Below are 18,736 nucleotides of genomic sequence, written 5' to 3' on the forward strand. Positions count from 1 at the left end.
TGCTGCGTGATCTGCATTTTGTGTGGCGCTTCAGATGTTGTACTGGGTTGGTTGGTGGTCATTTACTAATTAAAAAAATACACCTAAATAAATAATTAATTCGTCAATCAAGGTGTAAAGACCAAAACATTGCAATGTTGGTATAAATCATATCAAGGTGTACTAGTACTATCAAATCACTACCATATTCGAAAGTACATCCATTTTGTCAAGATAATTTAACAGCCATGTAAAGCAAGTCACACATATGCCATTTACAAACTGCATGAAGCTTTTTGCCCCATCATGTTCAAGTAAATTGATTTTAGATTTCAGATGAAGCATAGCCTGTTTCTTCAGCCTGGTAGTGCACCCTCGAATGCTGTCATGAAGTGCTAGTTTGCAGTAATAATATGATGTCAATGAGCACAGTAAATCCTTACATATTTTTTACTTTTTCAGAGCTGTCTGAGGCCAATAGCATTTTACCTGATAAAAAGAAAGTTATAGATGGAACTTGTAACTGGACAGTTTCTAATCAGGGTGGACAGGTAACCATCACTGCTGGCCTCCTCTGCTCATCAGTCATCAATAGTGGATCAGATGGAACTGGAAAAGAATTATCTGTGGTTTGGAGCAAAACTAATCAGATCTTGTATTTTGAATATGGAGATGACCTGAGTCAGGATTCCTGCAATATGTTAAACAATACGTGCTGTACAGATTACATCACAGAAAACATACCAGTCAAACAGGAGATGACAGTACTTGATATGAAGAATATATATTTTTCCACCTATGGGTATCTGTCAATTAACCTAACTGCAACTGTGCAGATATGTGGTAAGTTATTAAATATCAGGAATAATGTTACTTGTTACAGTGGGTTGGCACCCTGCCCGAGATTGGTTCCTGCCTTGAGCCCTGTGTTGGCTGGGATTGGCTCCAGCAGACCCCCATGACCCTGTGTTTGGATTCAGTGGTTACTTGTTACTTGTTTTATAATGTTACTTGTGAATACTTACGTTCTCCTTTGTATCTGTATTTTTTGTAATTTCCAGAAGCTGCTGGTGTTGGAGGAGACAGCTGTAACATTACAGGTTTTTGGTTTACTTTTTCTAACTTTCATTTCTGTCAGATAATAAATTGAGAATGTGTAACTGAGCAGCATAGACATTGACCTGTTAGGATTATGACTTTACATCACAAATTAAAAGCTACCTATCTGCATCTGAATTTTCAGACTGGGGTGACTGACAGTACGATGTAAAGAGTTATGAGGATCAGTAATAGACTGGTCAAAAAACAACAGGAGACAACATTGTTGATATTAAAAAACAATTCACCGAGCCAAAGGTCTTTGAAATTATTAAAACTCAGTTGTGGATGGATAGAACAAAGGCATCAGAATCAATTAATTATCTATCAATCCATTCACCCATCCATCTGTTTCCATCTGCCTCTGACCACACTGACACTTGATGCATTTAAAGTCCTCAGTTAACCTTATCACACATATCATATCAAGTCTTTAAGATGTGGAAATAAGCCCAGAGTAACCTTGAACAAAAATGCAAGGAGAACCTACAGGCAACAGCCAGGCTCAAAGTTTGAACCAAGAAGCTTTACTAACTAAAGTGCCATTGATCAATCAAGCAGCCTTAATTTTACATGGTAACATTAACAGTAAGTACTATTACAAGACATTTTAAAAGGGCAAACACATTTACAATATAAAAGCAAATTTAAAAGCTGTGAGGTACATTCATAGAAAATCACAAACATAGTTTAACAAAGAACTGCAAACACCCAGGAGAGAAAAGAATGGGAGGCAAGCCTAGGCAACCTGAGATAAAGCTTGAGTTTAGAACATTAAAACAATTCTGACAAAAATAAGCCATTCAGCCTAACAAAACTCATAAACCCTATAAACCTAATTTATGCAAAATAACACTGAGTTGACTTTTAAAGGTCCCTGATGAACCATTTTTCACCTCACCACCTTATAATGTATTTCATGTCTCTTGATGGTGTCATGGGAAACAGGTATTGAGGCAGCCCATGAGAAGAAGAGAGATACAGTAAATAAACAGATTTGAAGGCATAATTCATAGAGGCAGGGTGGATTGCAGTCAATAACACTGTTGAGGTAGGATGCTAAGGCTACATGGTATCAGCTACTCAGCGGTTCCTGAGGGGCATCCTGGAGATGTTCTAGGAATAAAGGACTGGCTCCAGGTTACTGGCTTTGTAGCTGACCCAATGGTACTGTTGGAGGTGCATCAAGCAGCAATCCTTTGCACGTGTTCCAACTACTTGTGCAACTACTTCTCCTTGAGGGACACCACATCTCTAAATTCTGAAAAATTTCATTTCACCTTAACCCTTTATTCCTGGTGTTTAAGCCAATGTTATTCCCATCTACAGACTGTGTTATGAATTACCACTTATTTTAGTCTAATAAGTAACCTCTCATGCAGTACGTCATGAAAAGCATTCTGAAAATACAGATAAACAATATGACATGCACTGCTCTTCTGTCTGCTTTTGCTACTTCTTCATAGAATTCCAATGTATTAATGCAATGCAATCCCCCTGTCCCCCTTTATAATTTCTCCCCTCAATTTACCCAAGATACATGTTTAGCTTGCTAGCCTGTAGTCACTTGGATCAGCCCGATCTCCCTTTTTATATTATGGGATGACATTTACTAAGTACCATGATTTTTCAAAAAATATGTGTCAGAGGGTTCTACAGTATACTGCATGTCTTCACTTTCACCCCCTAAATTCTATCCTGAATTTTCCAGAATATAAAATATGGACACAGTTACAGTCACCAATTGCATCTAGGAAATCCTGTTTTGTTGTTCCACTCAGTTATAAAATGAAAGGTAGAAATAGTCAGGTTCCACCAGGAGCAGCCATGGGCTGCGAATGAAGGTTGAAAGGGAGCTGATAGGTTTTATTTAACCTCTGTCTATGTATAAAAGAGACTGGGCTCATGGAGTCAATGTATCCAAATGCTGTCAGAGACCCTGAAGTGATGCCCATGACCCTAAAAGTAATTATGGGGGATTGTGTGATCCAGGAAGATGTCTAACTGAGATATGAGTTGGGAAGTGAGTTGAGGCCAAAGTTTTAACTGGAAGACAGTATATCAAGCCAGCAAGATGAAAAGAATTAGAATGACAGGTGGGCCAGTGGGTCTGTCAACTCTCCAAATAGACAATAAAATATATTAGCCAGGCACAGGGGCAGTACGATTTGCTTTCTCATTTGTTTATAAATCTTCACTCAAACTACATGGCAAAGTGGAAGCATTGCTCTCTGTATATTCCTTCTTTTTGCATCTTAAAGACATGCATGTTAGATTAGTTGTCTACTGGGTGAATCAGGCAAATGTTAATGAATGGTCAGCCAGACAGACTTAATTCCTGTCTTATGTCCTAAGCCCCCAAGATAGACTTTGACTCTAATTAACAGAGTAAATTCAAGAAAATGTAGGAGCTGGTAGGTGTTAACTCATTTTATCATCTCTCCTCTTGATTTTCTCAGAGTAGGGTGGTACACTGAAATTGCTCTCACTGACAATATTTATCATTTACATAGCAGGGGGAATAAAACTCGACACCTTTCTTTTATAGTAACAGTAAGCTGCTTGGAAAGCTTAGATGATGACTATGAAACAAATTCAGGTTTTCAGACATATCTCGAAGCTCTCAACTACTACATAACCTCATGTCCATGTTATGTACAGCAGACTGGAGCAAGCAGGTAAGACTTAAAAATGATGGTTGCTTTAGCTCTCAAACCTCCTGTCTTATTTTTCTAAACAGTTTTGTATCCAGATTTTAAAAATCTCCTTGGGAATTAATTTGCAACTATAAACCACTATTTGCGTGTGGGATCAATTTATACCTATTCAGCTTTGTTTGTATATGTGATGGTGTTAAGAAATGTGATAAAGCAGGCCCAGGGCATAAAGTGTCCTGATAGAAAAGGTACCTAGCAAGTTAACTTCTCTGCCACTGGCTAAAGCTTCATATCACCTGCTGTTAAAGCAAACTCTCTCTCTATATATATACAGGGGTGGGCAAAAGTAGGTTTACATTGGTGAGTATGTGAAACACAGAGTTTATTCTTGCATCATTTGTTTATTGATTATTGTATTATTTATTTGTATTATTTTGTCTTCTTCTTCTTCTTCTTATTATTGTTATTAGCAAGTAGACTACAAGAATAACCTGCATGTTTTTCCCATACAAATAACTGTTAACACATATAAATATATATATAACATCTCTCTAATATATAAACACATCCTGGGACGAGACGAGACTTTTTTCAAGAGATTTTTTTAAGTCCCACGAGATCCTTGGACAAGACGAGACTTTTTTCAAGAGACTTTTTACAAGAGATTTTTTCAAGTCACACAGTTCCTGCTCTCTCAGCCCTTATAAAATGTAACACTTTCCTCACTTTAAGTTCCCAATTAAAGAAGACGTATTATGTCCAAATCTTATTGAAGAATTTCATCACGAAGGGTTATCAACAGAAAAAATGAGTACACGGGTAATCCTAGTATCAAGAAATGATGAAGTCAAACAAATTTACACACAAAATGCCGATCGGTTACGCAGCAAATTGGTTAAATACGTATCAGTAGACTATGCTGAAACAATTGGTGGTGATCGTGCAGAAGATGAAAACATCACCTTACAATATCCCTAAGAATATCTACAACTGTTAACACTGCCTGGTCTTCCACCACACGAATTACTGTAGAAAGAAGGATGTATCCAAGAAAGGCAATGTAGTACATCTTCAACATTAGACAGCAAAGGACATCTTGACATGCAATTCGTATTAAAACGTTAACAGTTTCCCATTAGAATAGCTTTTGCCAAGACAATTAACAAAGCTCAGAGACAAGCATTCGAAAAAGTCATTTTATTTAATAGAGAGAAAGAAACAAAATTCAATCACGGGCAGTTACATGTTGCGTTGTCATGAACACAGAATCAAAATTCAATGCGCTATTGATGAAAATTTAATTTAAAAAATTGTTGTTACTGAAGTGTAAATTTAAAAAGTATTTCCATGTTAATTTCAAAGCCAAACAGACTGAAATCGTATTATGTAACAAATAACTTTAACGCAACATGAAACATAATTTACTTTCAAATTATTATGTTTTACTATTTTTTAAAATGGTTAATTACTTGCTGTAATGTAAAATAGTTAGTTCTATTATGCATGTGTAACAATTCCCATGAAAATAATTAAATAAATAATAAAAATAAATCTGTTTAAATTGTACATCTGCATCCCCATATGCGAGCGGCAGAACCGTAAAGAGGCTAGTGTGAAGCGCAGGCCTAGGGGTTGGCTGTTTTCAGCTCCAACAAGATATAAGACTTCAGTTATCTGCCAAACAAAGCTTTCCTCATTTTTCCTTCTGTAGTCTAAAATATAGTATATATTGTCTAAAATAGTATATATTGTCTAAAATAAACCTCCATGTGTAGGCTTTCTTCAGTTTTCCTTCTGCATCCCTAAAACATATGATTTGTGAGCTTGGTGCCACAGTGGGTAGCAGGTTCACTCCATGTTCAAGTTCCTGCTCCATTGTCTTGTCTGGAGTTTGTTTGTTCATCTATGATTGCACAAATTTTTGTCTGGATAGGTTATGTTAATTGATGACTTTTAATAGGTAAGACGTTAGTGTGGCTGGTGATGGACTGGAGGTGTATAGATCTGGTTCCTGATTTTTTACTAATGTTTCTAGGTTAAGCTCAAGCTAAAAACAGATTAAGCAGTATCAGAAAATAGATGGATGGATGGATGGAGGGGATTTGTACATTGTACATATTTTACAAAGAAATGGAATTCACGTAGTAGGATGGAAAGTTTTAAAATTGTGGTTAAGATACACCTGCCTTAACTGATATTGTAGGTTTACAGGAACTTGCAGTGTAAATGAACATCCTATGAAGAGCACTTTAGGTTTTTTTTTGGTAGTGCTGCTACTGTTACATTTAAATAACTCAAATTTGTCATCATCCGTTTTCTGAATTGGCATAATATATGTTTGTAAGGAGTCAGTGTTTATTTCAGAGAGAATCAGACACAAGGCAGGAGCCAAACCTTTATAAACAAATCAGCCAGAGGGCACACACAGGCAAACATCCATATTCACTTGTTAAGAGTCAATTTAGAGTCACCAATTAACCTCCACTGTGTATCTTCAGGCTACAGGTGGAGACTGTAGTATCCTGAAAAATTTTGTGCACCAGCAAAAATGAGGGAAATGTGCAAACATAGAGAGAAAGTAATCAGACTGGTCTGAGGCGCTTCAGCCGGTGTACCACCATATTACCCAGATTCTCAATTCTCTCTCTAAAAAAATCACAATAGAAACACAATTCAAATACTGCTGAATAGAAAACGAGATCCAGATGGGTGCAGTTATTGAGAGACTCTATAATTTTCCCAGCAGGAGACTCCTCCTTTGTTTTCTAAGCACCATCACTAAAGTATGTTAAATAATCTAAAACACAGGTGTTGAACTCTGGTCCTGAAGGGCCGCAGTGGCTGCAGGTTTTCTTTCTAACCATCTTCTTCATTAGCGACCAGTTTTTTCTGCTAGTTAACTTCTTTTGCCTTAGTTTTAATTAACTTGACTCGGACCCCTTAGTTGTTTCTTTTTCCTTAATTAGCAGCCAAACAATAATGAGACACAAAACAAGCCGCCACATGACCAACTCACCTGTGCCTATCTCACAGTATCTGAAAATAAAGAAAGGTGGAGGTCTCAGTAAGGTTTGTCTGCTCTGGTCACCAAAACTTCTTGACGGTGTTCTTAGAAAAAACAGAAAATCAACAGTTTTGGAAATGTCTGCCGTGGCAGAAAGAGAGCAGCAACAAGCCATGGAATTAAATAACAACTTTAATTAACAGCTGGAATGGCTTCTCATTAAGAAACTGATTGGAGTGAAACTGGTTGGAGTTTTGAAGCCCCAATTTAGCTGATCATCTGTCTGCTTGTTTCACATCTCATTTCTATTTGGCTGTCATAATAAAGAAAAGAATCAATTCAGATGACTGAATCCTTAAAATTAGGGCTATTAAAATGAAGGGACAAGAAATTAATTAGCAGTGAAAACTGGTCAGTGATTAGGAAAAGGGTTAGAATGAAACCTTGCAGCCACTGCATCCCTCCAGCTTGGAGTTCGACACCCCTGATCAAAAACATAAAATGACTTTCTTCCTTTCGAGAGCTGAGCAGGTGAATGGCAGATAACTTACCTACAAAATAAAATAAAGAATTATACAGTGCAGCATACTGTATACTGGAAGCCCTGTTAAGAAAATCTTTGAAAACAATTGATCATATGTTTCTGATTGCTTTAGGATGATCCAGAACATAGAAGACATGATATTTGAAGGACAAATCAGCAGTCATGATGTCACTTTTGTAACATCAAATCTAATCGCTTCCACAATAGAAATTACAGTGGATAACTTCACTGGGCTTTCCTTTGAAACAGACTTAAAAAATGTAAGTACTTTACCAAGCAACTGCCTAAGTCTAAGCATGGATGTCCTGGTGGTGGGCCACAGCACATTTTTGGATTTTAATGAAAGTATCAAAGATGAACTTTCTGCAGCATGACTTTTCTATTGATAGGAATGCTTCAAACTTTCAGCTGTTATTTGACTTTGCAGTATCACATTTATTAAAGGCATATTACTTTATCTCATTTCAGGCTTTCTTAAATACCAATGGAATTAATAATTTAACAGCAAGTGTCATACTCCCACCAGACCTCTTCAAAAATATCATTAACAGAAATCATTTGAAGATATTATTTTTAATAATGATGAATATAACTTTGTTTCAGGTAAAATATTATCAGTAATTTTCTTACACCAATGATTTTGAGTGTGTTATAAAACTGTTAAACCCATTGTCATGGAATTGAGATGATATGGATTCATCAACGGAATGTTTGTGTTTCTACCTTGTTTACTAAGATGTGATAGGTTTCCATCTCATGACAGGAGGGATGAGTAGAAGTTAAGATTGTAGTTAAATAATTAAATAATGAATGATCTGAAATTGCTCATTGGCACTCTGATTACACAACGAAGTAAGACAAACATGTGTACTACATAGTGGTATGAAAGAAAATGTAGATAAATTCAGTTTATTTTATTTCCGTTTAAAGGACACTGATCAAGCTACTTAATTTGAGCACAGCTGCATGGAAAGGCTGAATGAATCTTTAAGGACAGCAGATTCCCCATGTGGTGCAGCATCACATAGTTCTTGTCATACACCATCTTTCTGGAGTTTGCATGTTCCCCCAGTGCGTTTAGTATTTTTATATTGGTAATCTGTTTTTCTTCCATCACTACAAAACATTGTGTGTCATGTGCAATAATAAAAGTCCGGTTTCCCATTCAGGATTGGTTCCTACCTTACATCCAGTACTGCTGGGATAGACTTCTGTCTCCTCAATCCAGAACTGGATTAAGTATGTAGCTTTGATAATGAGTGGATGGGACCTTACAAACAATCATTATTTTATCATTTTAACTGCAAATAGGACAAACAGTCTGATACTTTATTTTGGATAGATGTCACATTTGGTAAGATTTGTAATTTTACAAAAATATGCATTTGTAATTCCAGAGCATCCAATAGTAAATTAAGTGCCCTAGACAAACCCTCCAGGATATTGCATTTATACTCTTTTGTCTTTAATGTCAATGTGCTTGCATTTAGGGAAGTAAAGTGTATAAACACAATATAAAACAGAGAATAATTAAAAGGGCATCTATTTATTTTCAGAACCCTGCTTTATCAACTGTGGACACAAGGCAAGAATCATCATTTCAATGGATACAAGAGCTATAATGAAAATGCCTGTATAGGATACAGTAATACTAGGGTGTTGTACTGTGTTAACCATAATAAATATAGTGAGACGTCAAGCAAAATGACACCTTTTATTGGCTAACTAAAGAGATTACAATATGCAAGCTTTCAAGGCAACTCAGGCCCCTTCTTCGGGCAAGATGTAATCATCTGAAGCAGGGGCCTGAGTTGCCTCGAAAGCTTGCATATTGTGATCTTTTTATTCAGCCAATAAAAGGTGTCATTTTGCTTGACATCTCACTAGGATACAGTAATTAATAGTAAAAACCTGAGCAGAATGTGAAGTTTAACCTACAGCAGACAAACCATACAAAATAATTACATTTTCAGAGCGACAGCTGTACTGCTACATATTTACATCAAATCCCCAGTCAAATATCACAAATTGTTCAAAATAAAAGTTTCAATATAAAGCACAAAAACTAAATCTCACATTAACAAATTTAAAAATTCTCCCACCTAAAATAATGCTGAGTTACTGGCGGCAATTAATAAAGAAATGCAATCATGGTTGCAATACTTTTTCAATAAAAAAGGTAATCTACAGGGAATTAAATTATTTAGTGAAGTTGCAAACATAGATAGATAGATAGATAGACAGACAGACAGATAGATAGATATAACTTTATTTGTCCCCAGGGAGAAATGTGGCTTTTTAGAGAAGCTCCATATCTCTCTTATGTATTACTGGCTAAGTGAGTTTCTCTCTTTTCTTGCTGGTTTCACTTTGGTGACAGAGTCAGTTTCTTTGAGCTTCATGCTGTAACCTCGCACTTTAGGGCCGGATGGACAGACAGACAGACACACACACACACACTTCCACACGTATACATTTATATATAAGACGTGTTTGGGTTTCTGAGTTGAACAATAAGCTGGCTGAAAGGTGCTTACAAATAAATTTTATTCTAGAACTTGGAGAAACAGAATTGGAGCATTTATTAAGCACACAGCAAATGTGACAACTTTTATAGTTGTTCTGCTCCAGTGAGGGCTTCCTCAAATTAAAAAAAGCCATCTTCCTTGGAGTTATCAATATGCTGCATTCTACATCATCAGAAACAAAGAACAAACTGGCTAGGAGAAAGAACAGTTTTTTATGTAAGTGGCTCAACTTTAAAGCTTCCTATCAGCATGACATATACGAGTTTAAGCTCTGAGCTTCAGCTATCTGGAGTTGATCCATCCATTATCCAACCCACTATATCCTAACTACAGGGTCACGGGGGGTCTGCTGGAGCCAATCCCAGCCAACACAGAGCGCAAGGCAGGAAAAAAACCCCAGGCAGGGAGCGCCAGCCCACTGCAGGGCACACACACACGCTAGGGACAATTTAGGATCGCCAATGCACCTAACCTGCATGTCTTTGGACTGTGGGAGGAAACCGGAGCACCTGGAGGAAACCCACGCAGACACTGGGAGAACATGCCAACCACGCAGGGAGGACCCGAGAAGTGAACCTAGGTCTCCTAACTACGAGGCAGCAGTGCTACCGCTGCTCCACCATGCTGCACGGAGTTGATCCTGCACGGCCAAACTCTCTGAAAGTTTGTTTACTCAGTAATTGAATCAGCCCTAGAAAATTAAAGTGCAGCCCTATTGTTCATAACACATACATAAAAAGTATTTTTTGTCTCATAAGAAAATCATTAATGGATGGGCCTAGCAGTTTGTTTTAAGGATAGGTGACATGCAAGCTATTAGGACATGATGGATTTAATGATTGTTTTCATTGATCGTTACCATATTTACATTAGCCATGGCCTTAAAAAGCTTTTGGTAAAAAATATACCCTTTAGTTAGGATTTATTTTGGTAAGCTAGTACAAGTTTTGAGATTTGGGGGCAGAAAACATTGACTATGCCCTAACCCTAACCCTAACCCTAATTGTGTAAAAACAATTAATACCTCTATTCTCAGACATACTGTACCTAAGAAAATACAAAATAATAAAATAAGCATTCATCTAGAACTCAAATTTCTGATCTTTATCCAGTACTGAGTGGCAGCAAGGCTGTGGATACAAGGGATAACGTAAAGCTGAATATACAGCTAGGGCTATAAAAATATAACTGTTGCATAAATAAATCATGTCAGCTACCTCTGCAGTAGATTAGAGTTTGTTGTTTGCTCAGGAATACCAAGTAAAAAGCATTGTTGTACCTAAAGTATAAGCAGTTGAGAGTCGACATCATTCATCTCCAGGGTGTTGATAAAAGGCACAACATTGTGTAGCTCAGTGTTTCTTCACAGGAGATTTGCTTAAAGCAAGCATTTGGTAAGAGAGGTTCCTTACCAGTTTTTCCACTGGGTCGCTGTCATAGTTGGCATAGCTGTGAATTGTTTGGGTTGCGTGCATAGTACTTGACAACAAAGGATACATTGTAACCTCACAGATAATTTTCTTATTTTTACAAATCTTTGTAAAAAGAGCAGGTGTACACTTTTGATATTCACATAGATCACCATTAAAAATCTGCATTTCCTCATTGTAGAGCACAGTTTATTCACACAATCAATGAAATGTGTGGAAGAGGAGAAAAAAATACATGCTAACCTGAAGACTGACATAGGGAACCTCTTTCTACTGCAGAAAACTATACTGAATTTGAGGATATTGTCCCTACATTGTTTCTCTCTATATTTTAATTGTTAATCAGCTTTCAGATTACTTCAAACAAACTTTTTATCTTCATAAAGCACGACAAGTTCACACTAGTCAAGATATTTGATGAAACATGACCAGTTATGGGATCTCTTCATTCAGATCTAGTTTTGTGAAACAGACATTATTGATCAGTACAGCATGCTTAGATTGTGTGGGAGGATTCCAAACAAATGTATGGGACAGTTTGGCATGTTGTAACTTCCCAGCCAGTGCTTCACTTTGCACTGTCACAGTATAAATGCATAGCAAGTACATGAGCACCAGAAAAGGCAGATATGCTTTCCTCTAATTAAGTACTGAAAGTTCAGTTCTAAAAAAGGTACAGAAGATGCTCTTGTCTAGAAAAAGGAAGAGGAGGGAGAAAAAAAGGATTAATTTAGGCAAACAATTTTTGAGTTTTAGGAAATTAACTCCACAATTTTACATAGAATTCATCATCGCCACAGTTCTGGCATTCTAAATTATTATTACTAATTATAAATGACTAAGCAGTAGTAGTGACAAAAATGCAATAATTAGCTTTGCTGCCATTCAAATTATAGGGTGGTTGCTGTCTGTGTGTAGTTTGCATAATCATCCAACATTTGCTTGGGTTTTTACTCTGGGTACTCTTTAGAAACATTAGAGCATTAGACAAGAACAAGCCTATCAGCCCAACAAAGCTCACCATTCTTATAAACTTAATTCTTCTAAAATAACATCGTCAAGTTTTGAAAGTCTCTAAATTCCTACTGTCTACCATACTGCTGGGTAGCTTATCGATGTTCCTAATGTTTGTGGAAAATTTACTCTTAACAAGTTTCCAACTGTGTCCCTGTGTTCTCGATGAACTCATTTTAAAGTAACAGTCTCGATCCATTGTACTATTTCTCTTTATAATTTGAAACACTTCAATAACGTCTCCCCTTAATCTTCTTTTGCTTAAACTGTATAGGCTCAGCTCTTTTAATCTTTCCTCATAATTCCACCCCTGTAGCCCTGGAACCAGCATAGTCGCTCTTCTCTGGACATTTGTTCTAGCTTTGCTATGTCCTTTTTGTAGCCTGGAGACAAAAACTGTACACAGGACTCCAGGTGAGGCTGATCTTTAAAACAAGCCTTAAAGGAGCTCTCTCCCCCTCCCACCCCCCATCAGAAAACACAGGACATGCTGTGAAATAATAAAAACATTTCTTACAATTTACAAGGCTTTTCTTTATTCTTGATTTGAGCCACAATAATCAGTCCAGAATTTTCAGCTGACTTTTGCCTAGCTCTCAGGGACACTTAAAAGTATTAAAATTCTTGCAAAATTAGTTCAATTCACCCTTTCCCATTGACTTTAATACATTTTGCGAAGTTCAGAACATTTTTGTGATTTCATCAAATTGGAGGTGAAGCAAATTCAGCAGGGTTCATTCATTAATTCACTAATTGCCAAATTATGAATCACACCAAGGTAATTAAATTGTTAGAAACATTCAGTTGTCACAAGGAGTAGAAAAACCTGCCCATGTAGTGTAGAGTTTGCAGTACGTTGGCCAGATTATTGAGGGCATATGCAGCCAAAGCCACCGTCATAAACAAAACAATCTTCCACAGTTAAATTATTGTTATGACAAGTCAAATAAATGATTGGATAATGCTAAAATTCTGCCATATTAAAAGAGGGCAAATTTAACTAAACTTATACTAATAAGGCATTTTTGTCACCAAAAATAATATAAAACTTCCACAAATTCTGGAAAATAGCCACAAAAATTAGCACTATGTCCAATCCTCTTCTGTATCCATTGAAAATGTAAAATAAAAAAAAACTGATTTGGCAACATTGCTGCGTGGCAAACTAACCTGATTGCTGTTTCAAAGCCAATGAAATTAATTTGCTTTTTATAAACATAAATGCACAAAATTATTAAGACTGACTAAACAAATTATGTCAGTTGTACTAGAAACATATACATAAGCATGTTTATTTTCAGTTGATTCTTATTAAAGTAGATGTGTAATGACAATTGTTTCTAAAAATATATTTTTTTAATCTTAAAAACATATTCATTTTGAGTAATGCCAATATACTTCAGAAATTACATATTTGAGTGGTGCTGTTAAATAAAGCAGTGGAATCCATTACTATTGTTTTTTCATGAATTATATTTCTTAATGTGACACCTAGAAAATTTAAGTGAGTTGTAAAAGAAATGGACTAAGTAATTGCAATGTATCTGAAGAAATATTTTGTGAGTGTAATAGATGAGGGAGTTATTTTACAGGGGTGTCGAACTCTGGGCCTGGAGGGCCGCAGTGGCTACAGGTTTTCATTCTAACCCTTTTCCTAATCACTGACCAGTTTTCACTGCTAATTAACTCCTTTTCCCTTCATTTTAATAGCCCTGTTTCTAAGGATTCAGCGCTCTGAATTGATTTGTTTCTTCATTAAATGGCAGCCAAACAGACATGAGATGTGACACGAGTCAACAGATGACCAGCTAAACTGGGATTTCAAACTCCAACCAATTTCACTCCAAACAGTCTCTGATTCTTGCTGTTAATTAAGCCCGTTATTTAATTCAATGGCTCTGAGTCAAGTTAATTAAAACTAAAGCAAAAGAAGTTAATAAGCAGTAAAAACAGCTCACTAATGGAGAAGATGGTTAGAATGAAAACATGCAGCCACTGTGGCCCTCAAGGACCGGAGTCTGACACCTGTGCTCTAGGAGGTCACGTTAATTGTTTTACAACTTAAATGACAGGAATTCCTTTATATTTTAATGGCTGGTTGGCTACCAACTTTAGATGGTTAAAACGGTCAGACAGTGAAACTTTGCTCTTTTTGAACCAGAATGACACCAATTTATTGCACAATCTGGTAATTGATATTGTGGTGCAGAACACAAGCATTTCAAATCTTAGCAATCCTGTGGTCCTAAATTTCTTCATCTCACAATCCATGGTAAGTAGACTGTGTTCGACAGATCATTTTGTATATTTAGAAACCCTTCTCCTTAGACTCAGCTCTTTGCTGTTTTCTTGTGTAGCTTTGTAATTTAAATTTTAAAATATGTTACTTTGTTTCTCCAAGTAATTTAAATATCACTTTAAATGAAATGATGAGCAGCCATCATATTTAAATTAATAAAATCTGCAGAGAAATTATTGATAGATCACTATGTAACAGTGTAAGTAGGTGAATGTTTTTCTGTATCACATGAGAGCCTTGATAATAACGCAAATGTAAATCTTTCCTTTTTAGAGAATTCTGAAAAACAAACCATTGTGTGTTTTTTGGATGCCAGAGTCAAACGGTAATGCAATTTTTTTGCCTCTTCTTGTGATTTCTACAGTACAATGGCCAATTGCTATTAATTTGGCCCTAATAATTACAGTTTATATTCTTGTTAAGTAGTTTGCCTGGACTGGCATATTTGGGGTCTCTTATAAATTTAATTTAGAATTTCTTAGAAAGAAAGAAAGAAAGAAAGAAAGAAAGAAAGAAAGAAAGAAAGAAAGAAAGAGCTTATGCATTGGTCACTTAATGTGCCTAATTCTATTGATATTTTTCCATTGTTTCATGTTGGCTATGAAGTCAGGCCAGAGGTGGGCTCAGACTTCCTCCTACTGAATGCAGAAGAAAAAGAAAAAAATGGTTATATGCCAGTGTAACCTCAAACCAGTCCCCATAAGTCACTTTAGACTCTTCCTTGTTCTTATCTGAAATCAAGGCGAGACCATTCCTTTTCAGTAGCTGCTCCCATATCTTTGGAACAGTCTACTTCTCTTCATTAGGACTGCTTTATCAGTTAGTACTTTTAAAGCTCAGCTCAATGCTTGTTTGTTTTCTACAGCTTTTTTGGGTTCTGGAGCCCTTCCTTTTTCTATTATTTCATTTGTGTAATTTTATTTGCTTTTGAAATAAATTTTTAGATTGCTGTGTTTTATTATACTGTCAGCTTTGGTTATTTAATGTTACTATAAACATAAATTGACATTGACAAAATGCTTGCAGCATACAAAAGCACGTGACAATGATCAAGTCTTTTGAATTCTCAAAGACATTGACAAAACTGATTAAGCAGCACTCTTTCAGCTATTCAGTGAATCATGCCCTCAAGGACACTGGTGGAAAGCTTTAAGTACAGTTAGATATCAAGAAGCACTTGTTAACATTAACTTCTGTGTAAATTTGGAACAAACTACAGTACCAAGTCAAGCAGTTGAAACTGAAATCTTGGCCACTTTTAAAAAGAATCTGAATGAGAAAACTTAACTATCAGCTAACCAAACAAATTTTATAAACCATTATCCTGTTGGTCAAAATTATTATGCTGTTTTGTGATATATTGCCTCACATGCTACTGCAACCATCTGCTGTAAAGAGAATTCATATGGAACTATGCCCCCTCCCATATCTTCCTTTGAAATTTTGTAAATAACCTTTTTTGTGGTTGTCCCTAGCATCTTTCTGCTTTGGCCTCAGTTTTCAAACTGGGGTCTTTGCTATTATTTTAAGAATTTCGGTAATACTAGAAATGGGTTTTGAGATATGGCATTTTGACTTCACACACATCTTTCAGTTTAGCCTTTGGCATACTGTAATTACGTATTTATAACAATTAGGCTGCTGCCCAAAGACCTTTATACTCCTATTTGAACTTTATATCTGTTAGTATCACCAGAAATGGCTTTTAAACAGCAAACACACTGTACATAACTTTCCTGAAGATAATTTTTAAATAATAATAACAATAATAATAATACTAACTATATAATCATTAATAATAAAATATTTTGGTTGTTTGTTTTTAAATAAACTTTAATTCAGTTGCACTCCTTCCTGCTCTGCTTCTGTTCTCTTCTATTCACATCTTCTCTATCATTCTTTCTCTCTCCCTCTGTGACATTTCTTCATACTTGAAGTCTGTCTAAATCTAATCCACCCAGTTTCCTCACAAGCGTCTCTTTTAACCTCATTGTAATGTTAGTGCAGAGAACCCACTTTTAGTTAAGCATTTTCCCTTTCTATGGGGAAGATGGTTATGACTACTGCATGAATGTCTTCAGTCCTCACTAACATTGAAAAGTGCTCAAGATCCCTTATTCAACATGCTCTTAATGGACAAATGACTAATTAAAATGTTTCCTCTGTATTTTTACTCTGATGCTGAAACCAAGCTAGAGAGCAAGCTGTAGGGTATTTGTGTAAGTCATAATTGTCCTGCTGATGAATCCCAAATAAATAAAAGAATAAACATGTTGTTGAAGGGCGGCACGGTGGCGCAGTGGGTAGCGCTGCTGCCTCGCAGTTGGGAGACCTGGGGACCTGGGTTCACTTCCCGGGTCCTCCCTGCGTGGAGTTTGCATGTTCTCCCCGTGTCTGCGTGGGTTTCCTCCGGGCGCTCCGGTTTCCTCCCACAGTCCAAAGACATGCAGGTTAGGTGGATTGGTGATTCTAAATTGGCCCTAGTGTGTGCTTGGTATGTTTGTGTGTGTCCTGCGGTGGGTTGGCACCCTGCCCGGGATTGCTTCCTGCCTTGTGCCCTGTGTTGGCTGGGATTGGCTCCAGCAGACCCCCGTGACCCTGTGTTCGGATTCAGCGGGTTGGAAGATGGATGGATGGATGTTGTTGAAGTCTGTAGCATATATCCTGTGCTAAAATTACTGTTTGTTAATTTACGTATTCAACCAACTAGTCATCAGTTGTGCTCTCACCAATAATCTACAATTATCTTTCTTTTAAAGCATTTGTAAAGCTTTCATTTACAAACAAAGAACATCATTTACAAATAAATTCATTTTTACACTAAATTCATTTAATATAATGCATGTATGCATTAAAGGGATAGTCATTATACAGTAGATTACTTACTTACAGACATTTAATTTTGCCTCTATTTCTTCAATTTTTCATATAAAATTATTATCTAATCTGACTGAGCATTACAAGAGTGAAACAGATCATTTTTTTAAGTCCATGGCCATTAAAGCACCCACTCTTTTAAAGAGATCTCTTTTATTATCAGTGTTTTCTCCCAGTTTGGAATTTATAGGTTTTCCCTACAGTGATCAGATGGCATACACTCAGGGCCGTTCTTAGGACGTTGGGGGCCCTGGGCATAATTAAACTGTGGGGGCCCTAATGCGTGTAGTATTAGCTACAGTTCAGCCAGATTTGACCTGTTTCCACTGGGCACCGCATGGAGGTATGTAGCTAAGCACAGCATGTGCAAAATGTGCAGTGCAGTGGTGCATATTTTTATAAATTTTAGAGCATTTTATTTATTTTTGTCACAATTAAAAAGTGTGTTTTTTATACCATTTTCCATTTTTTTCTACCAAATAAAAACTTGGGCTAAAGAACATTCCAGAATAAAGCTCAAGAAACGAAATCAACTCTTCGGGCTTTCACACTTGCAAAATCTTTAATTAATGCAGAGTAATCAAGTGATTGGACAATGTCTCACTCAATGGACATTAATGCTAAAGCATTCAATCGTTCTTGTAACATGGTTGTCCTGAGGTAATTCTTGATTTTCTTTAGCTTAGAAAAGCTGCGTTCCCCAGCAGCGACAGTAACTGGTATGGTCAAGGCGATACATAGCGCTATTGCGACGTTTGGAACAGAATCTTGCATCGTAAATTGATGCAACTTGGAATCGCACAGCCTTAACCGAATCTACACAACACTCCCAGCGAGTGTCCAAGATGGGCTTTACGGTCAAATTTGTCACGGGAAAGTGCAGTAAGCTTAGCATTAAACTCCATATTACAGATGCGTAGCTTGTGTCGATCTTAAAAAAAAAAAAAAAAAAAAAAACCTCGAATGATGGGGCCCCTTTTGTCTCGGGGCCCCTGGCGACTGCCCTGCTCGCCCATGGTTAAGAACGGCCCTGATACACTGGACTCTCAGGCATTATGCTGCTACAGTTGCTTGCATTGTAGTTCAAATTTTTTTAAGGTTCAACTTCAATACATCCCCTAAGAGGTAATAATTGATAATGTGCTTATTGACCCAGCAAAATTCTGACATATCAAGAAAACCTGAGGCTTGCCTGTGTTATTGCAGCAAGATTCCTTTTAAAATCATGAACCATTTGTATTTTACAAATCAGTTATCATATATTATTTATGAAATTTGTTATGGCTCTAAATAAATATAAAGTTTC

The 18,736-nt window shown here is 36.6% G+C and overlaps 1 protein-coding gene across 2 annotated transcripts in view; it reads left to right on the plus strand.

Annotated features, from left to right (window-relative positions):
• Nucleotides 1–313: 313 nt before the first annotated feature.
• Nucleotides 314–18,736, plus strand: part of LOC114657226 (adhesion G-protein coupled receptor G5-like) — a 40,363-nt gene continuing 21,940 nt past the window's right edge. For both annotated transcript variants that reach the window (XM_051931643.1, XM_051931644.1), the window contains exons 1-7: nt 314–822; nt 1,041–1,079; nt 3,626–3,755; nt 7,395–7,542; nt 7,751–7,885; nt 14,416–14,526; nt 14,827–14,878. In XM_051931643.1, coding sequence (XP_051787603.1) covers nt 393–822; nt 1,041–1,079; nt 3,626–3,755; nt 7,395–7,542; nt 7,751–7,885; nt 14,416–14,526; nt 14,827–14,878 — 1,045 coding nt within the window. In that variant the 5' untranslated portion in view covers nt 314–392. The remainder of the gene's footprint in view (nt 823–1,040; nt 1,080–3,625; nt 3,756–7,394; nt 7,543–7,750; nt 7,886–14,415; nt 14,527–14,826; nt 14,879–18,736) is intronic.

The sequence above is a fragment of the Erpetoichthys calabaricus genome, chromosome 9, assembly GCF_900747795.2.
Source record: "Erpetoichthys calabaricus chromosome 9, fErpCal1.3, whole genome shotgun sequence".
Taxonomy (NCBI): domain Eukaryota; kingdom Metazoa; phylum Chordata; class Cladistia; order Polypteriformes; family Polypteridae; genus Erpetoichthys; species Erpetoichthys calabaricus.